General features: G+C 44.8%; 1 protein-coding gene across 1 annotated transcript; it reads right to left on the bottom strand.

Annotated features, from left to right (window-relative positions):
* On the bottom strand, window positions 1-920 carry LOC112667223 (keratin, type II cytoskeletal 59 kDa, component IV-like). The gene is made up of 3 exons (XM_049102823.1): window positions 721-920; window positions 467-501; window positions 1-353 (listed from the first exon to the last, which is right to left on the bottom strand). Exons 1-3 carry the CDS (start codon window positions 891-893, stop codon window positions 1-3), a joined length of 561 nt encoding a protein of 186 aa, XP_048958780.1. The 5' UTR covers window positions 894-920.
* Between the last annotated feature and the right edge of the window lie 5,080 nt (window positions 921-6,000).

The raw sequence follows: 6,000 nt of genomic DNA, 5'->3' as shown, positions 1-6,000 counted from the left end.
TCAGGGGCCAAGGGACGTTGGAGGCAGGGGAGAAGTAGCCTCGGAGAGGGCAGTGCAGCTGTAGACTTGGACAACGTGGGACCAGAGCCGATGGCAGGACTTAGTGCTTGTAGCTCTTCCTGCTGGAGGATGAGGTGGTGGTGTATTTGATGGTGGAACTGCTGCCTCCAGAGGAGCTGAAGCCACCCCCCATGCCTCAGCCACTGCTGGAACTGAAGCCAGCTCCAAGGCGTGGCCGCTGCCATAGGAGTAGCCGCTGCCTCCACCCAGGCCTGAGCCACTGCCCATACCGCTGGCACCGCCAAAGCCACCAGCGCCGCCATAGCCGCCAGAGACGGTGGACTGCACCACAGCTGTGGACGGGAGACAGACAAGGACACACAAGACATGGTGAGCTCGTCCTGCCAGCCTGAGTCCAGCCAGAAGAGCACAAGGGCAAGGGAGGGAGGCAAGCAAAGGTACTTACAGATGTTGACTTGTCCAACGCCTTCTCCACTCAGCCTAGGAAGGGGGAAAACACAGGGAGCATGAGTCCTCAGAGCCACCAGTGGACCAGAGTGGGAAGCGTCAGTGTGAGGCTAGCCCACGGGGAAGCCGCCTTCCAAATGGTCCTCTGAGAGCAGCCACTGTGGCCATAACTAGAGGGCCTTCAACTCGGGCTCCTGCCAGCCTTCCTGCACAGGGATCCAGATGTTGGAGGGGCCTGTGTGAGGTACCCACCTGCACTCCTCGCCCTCCAGCAGCTCCCTGTATGTGGCGATCTCCACGTCCAGGGCCAGCTTGGTGTTCATGAGCTCCTGGTACTCCTTCAGCAGCCGGGCCATGTCCTGCTTGGCCTTCTGCAGGGCATCCTCCAGCTCAGCCAGCTTGTTCTTGGCGTCCTTGAGGGCCATCTCTCCACGCTGCTCAGCATCAGCGCGGGATGACTATAGGTTGGAGCACTAGAGGAGGGACGTAGGCAGAATGGACTTGCAATTCAGTCCTCCAGAGATCAACCACGCTGCTGCTTTCTAGTGAGGAAGAGTCCTAGAGCATAGAATTGGTGGAGAGGGAATCCTGAATCTTCCTGTCTAGCTGTTTGACTAGCTGCTAGTCTTTTCAAGTGTCCGAGCTGGTTATCAAAGTCCTATGCCTTTTGTATTAACCGCCTGCATAGGACATGGGTGGTCAGTGATGGAGCACCCTACAGTCTACACATTAGAAGAATTGGACAATTGGATTAATTTGAGTGTAGTCTCCAAAGTCAAATCTGGACCACAGACAATTGTGTCCAGCATGACTACAACTAAATTTGTACAACATTACAAACATGGTGCAATGAGGAAGTGAATTTTCCACGAGACTATTGAAACCCTGCCCTTCTCCCACCTCAGAGTCACTTACATGTTTGGGAAACCTTGTTCTCTCCTTTCACTCTTCCCACCCCCTTTTTTCTGAATCATGAGCACATTTGCAAAAACCTTTTCTCAGCTCTTATGGCCTGCCTTTCCTTCCCATTTGTTCTTTTGCAGCTCCCAATACAATCATTCCTCTAAGACCAATATTATCTCCACACTTCTAGGCCAAATTCTACTCTTGTGACCAGGAGAGACATTTCTATGCACTTATTTCATGTTCTTGGGATTGGAGCCACTCCCCCTGAGAGATCCAGTGGAACCTTCCAGTAAGGACAGCATGTTTTTTTCCTCCCTTATATTTTCCAGAGCCCAAGGATGTGTCCAAATGATGGTTGATGACTGGCTGATGGTCTAGCAAGGGGATAATGCTGTTCTTCGCTTCCTCTCTCCCACCCTCCGCTCCAACCTACCTGCTTTTGGGTGTCATTAATGTCAGATCTCTTTTTCTCTCTCAGGATCATGTGATTTGAATTCAGTAGTCTCCTTCTTTGTGCTGTGCAGCAAAGTAGTCTGCCCTCCTTGACCTGCAGGAGTTCAGAAGGAAAGAAAGGCAGGTATGGGCTTTCATATATGAACAATGACTTTCAATTCCCAATCATAATGAATTTGTACCAAATGATGTTATATCTCTAAGAAAAGTCGATGGTACAAGATTATTTGCTGTTGTACAACTGAGTAGCTCTGGAGGGTCAAAACTAGGAGCCCCTAGTTTTGCAGTAAATTAAAATATGATGTTCTTCATATCTATGGGATTCACAATCAGGAAGAGGTTAAAGGCAAGGCTTGGAAGTACAATGTCGTTAGAATATATATATATATATATTTTATACTTTGTCTCTTGCTTTTTACTCTTTCAGGCTTCAACAAAGGGATTGAGACGCCTAATCTTGATCAGCTCATCTTCTCCTTTGCATCTAAGAAGATTTGAAGAGAGATGCTTGAATCAGTGAGTAAAGAATTTTGAAAGAGCCTGTCTTAACACAACTTTGACATTAAATGGATGATTCTTGAATTGAACTATTAGTTCATGGAGCCTAGAAAGTGACTGCTCTGTCATTTTCTCCTCTAACATGTACTTGGTGATGAAGTCCATTGCCTATTTTATTCATTCTATTTTCCTTGGGCAATAATTTACCATTTTCATTTCAACTGGATATTTTCCCTAAGCAATCATGCCCATGACTGGACCTGACCACTCATAGGCTTGAAGTGTGGGCTTCAGAAACAAGCTCCTTTCTCCTCTTTAACTCATTTTTTTCTTTTAGTCCTTCACCAGGACTGCATGTATTTAAGCCCTGAGTCCAGGCAATCACTAAAGGCAAGGAGTCATTCCAGTTGACTCCTGAAGTTGTTGGGGTGCTGCTCACACAAAGGCTCCAGGTTTGGCTTTATGATGTTGGTGCTCTGATCTGGAAGGGGGGTCCACTTGGTGTGTAAATACTTTTTTTTTAAGATTTTATTTATTTATTCATAGACACAGAGAGAGGCAGAGACACAGGCAGAGGGAGAAGCAGGCTCCATGCAGGGAGCCCGATGTGGGACTTGATCCCAGGTCTCCAGGATCACACCCCAGGCTGCAGGTAGCGCCAAACCGCTGCACCACTGGGGCTGCCCTAGAAGGGGGGTCCACTTGGTGTGTAGATACTTGTTCTATTGCTCCAGGAACCACACCCAGAAGAAGATAGAATGGTTATTTCTCAGACATAGAAAGTAAGATATTTATATTGTTATATTTCTAAATAGGCCAGGGTGGTCTCCATGGTGCTGGGCTACTAAGACAATATAGAGAGGCTCAGTTTGGGAGGCATGCTCCCCCAAATCATTTTCCTTCTCAACCCACAGATCTCACAAGTGAAATTCACCAAGAGACCTTTGAGATTTTCCTTCCCTATAAGCTACTGTGTCCATCGGTGATTTTTCATCACTTCCTCTCCTTCTCTTGACAAGCAGAATCACAAATGTAATTTAAAATAGGTTTTATCTGATATATTGTGCAAAGCTTTTATTTTCCAGGGGATGTCAGTAAAAGGAATGTTGAATGTTATCTAATGATTTGATTCTAATCTAAATTTCTCTTTTTTAAAAGATTTTATTTATTTATTCATGAGAGACACATAGAGAGAGAAGCAGGCTCCGTGCAGGGAGCCCGATGTGGGACTTGATCCTGGGACTCTGGGATCATGCCCTGAGCCAAAGGCAGATGCTCAACCAGTGAGCCACCAGACATACCCTAATCTAAATTTCCATTTAGAGCAAGTATCTTTTTGAAAAGTTTCTTTATGGGTGGTCATGCTCTGTTTCTAGAATAAATTCATTTTGTAATGGATTATCCATACTTGTGCATCTCAAATATTTCTTTTTCTCAAATGGGCAGAAAATAATTTTATCTTTCTTTTCTTCTCTTTGTTTTTCATTTTTTCTTCCTACCCAGAGCCTCAAAGCAGGTTATTACTGACCTTTCCTTTGTATCCCACCATAGACCCTTCAGTGGTAAATGCTAACTCATTCTGCCTTATTTTGCTTCATGCTTATCAAAAATAGACTATTCTTCCCTGGTAGAGATGAGGGACATTTAAGAGACCCAGTGGGGTTTTTTTTTTGTATATTTTTTATTGGAGTTCGATTTGCCAACATATAGCATATCACCCAGTGCTCATCCTGTCAAGTGCCCCCCTCAGTGCCTGTCACCCAGTCACCCCAATCCCCTGCCCACCTCCCTTTCCACCTCCCCTTGTTCGTTTCCCAGAGTTAGGAGTCTCTCATGTTCTGTCTCCCTCTCTGATATTTCCCACTCATTTTCTCACCTTTCCCTTATAATCCCTTTCACTATTTCTTATATTCCCCATATGAGTGAAACTATATAATGTTTGTCCTTCACCGACTGACTTACTTCACTCAGCATAATACACTTCAGTTTCATCCATGTTGAAGCAAATGGTGGGTATTCGTCATTTCTGATGGCTGAGTAATATTCCATTGTATACATAAACCACATCTTCTTTATCTATTCATCTTTTGATGGGCACGGAGGCTCCTTCCACATTTTGGCTATTGTGGACATTGCTGCTATGAACATCGGGGTGCAGGTGTCCCTGCGTTTCACTGCATCTGGATCTTTGGGGTAAATCCCCAGCAGTGCAATTGCTGGGTCGTAGGGCAGGTCTATTTTTAACTCTTTGAGGAACCTCCACACAGGTTTTCCAGAGTGGCTGCACCAGTTCACATTCCCACCAACAGTGCAAGAGGGTTCCCCCTTCTCCACATCCTCTCTAACATTTGTGGTTTCCTGTCTTGTTAATCTTCACCATTCTCACTGGTGTGAGGTGGGATCTCATTGTGGTTTTGATTTGTATTTCCCTGATGGCCAGTGATGCAGAGCATTTTCTCATGTACTTGTTGGTCATGTCTATGTCTTCTTTGGTGAAACACCATACACAAAGATAAACTCAAAATGGATGAAGGATCTAAATGTGAGACAAGAATCCATCAAAATCCTAGAGGAGAACACAGGCAACACCCTTTTTGAACTCGGCCACAGCAATTTCTTGCAAGATACGTCTATGAAGGCAAGGGAAACAATAGCAAGAATAAACTATTGGGACTTCATCAAGATAAAAAGCTTCTGCACAGAAAAGAAACAGTCAACAAAACTAAAAGACAACCTACAGAATGGGAGAAGGTATTTGCAAATGAAATATTAGATAAAGGGCTAGTATCCAAGATCTAGAAAGAACTTATTAGACTCAACAGCAAAGAAACAAAAAATCCAATCTTGAAATGGGCGAAAGACATGAACAGAAATTTCACCAAAGAAGCGACCCAGTGGTTTTAAATTATTTCTATTACCTTCTGCCTGTTGTGAACATGGAGCCACAGTGGCATCCCAGGGAAGAGCTGGTCTCCCTCCCTCCTGAGTCTCCCTCTGATAGGACATTCGTTGGTTGTATAGTCTGGGGGCTCTGAAATCCCATGGTGGCTCCTTATGGTGGATTTGCTAGACATGGTTCCTGAAGAGGAGAAGGCTGAAGAAAGGGTGAGAGGTTGGAGGGTAGAACTGACAGGAGGAGAAGGAACATGAGATACCTTCCAGCAGCCACTGTTTAGGGAAGACTGGGCTGGGCTCATCCTGAAAGTTGACCTTGCAGTTTGGGAAGGGTTGGCTTTCAAAAACAGTGAAACCAGCAGCCCAGGGGGCTCAGTGGTTTAGCGCCGCCTTCAGCCCAGGGCCTGATCCTGGAGCCTGCTTCTCCCTCTGCCTGTGTCTGCCTCTGTGTGTGTGTGTGTGTGTGTGTGTGTGTGTGTGTGTGTCTCATGAATAAATAAATAAAAATCTTTTATAAATAAGTAAGTAAATAAATAAAAACAAAAACAGTGAAACCTCATCGTTATTATTAGAAAAGTTATGAAATATGCAGATAACATTTTTGGCTTCCGTTAATCAGGGGAAAATTCTCCTATCTCTGATCTATGATTGATATCAACACAATAAGACTATCCTGAATTCACTGAAGCTAGGAGTTAGGCTTTGTCTCAAACAAAGGTTCAGAATATTTTGATTGTATATCAGAATATCCTAATATTCCCTCTAACCTGATCTTTAGTG

The sequence above is a fragment of the Canis lupus genome, chromosome 27 (assembly GCF_003254725.2).
Source record: "Canis lupus dingo isolate Sandy chromosome 27, ASM325472v2, whole genome shotgun sequence".
Taxonomy (NCBI): Eukaryota; Metazoa; Chordata; class Mammalia; order Carnivora; family Canidae; genus Canis; species Canis lupus.
This window is presented reverse-complemented; position numbering and strand designations above follow the sequence as displayed.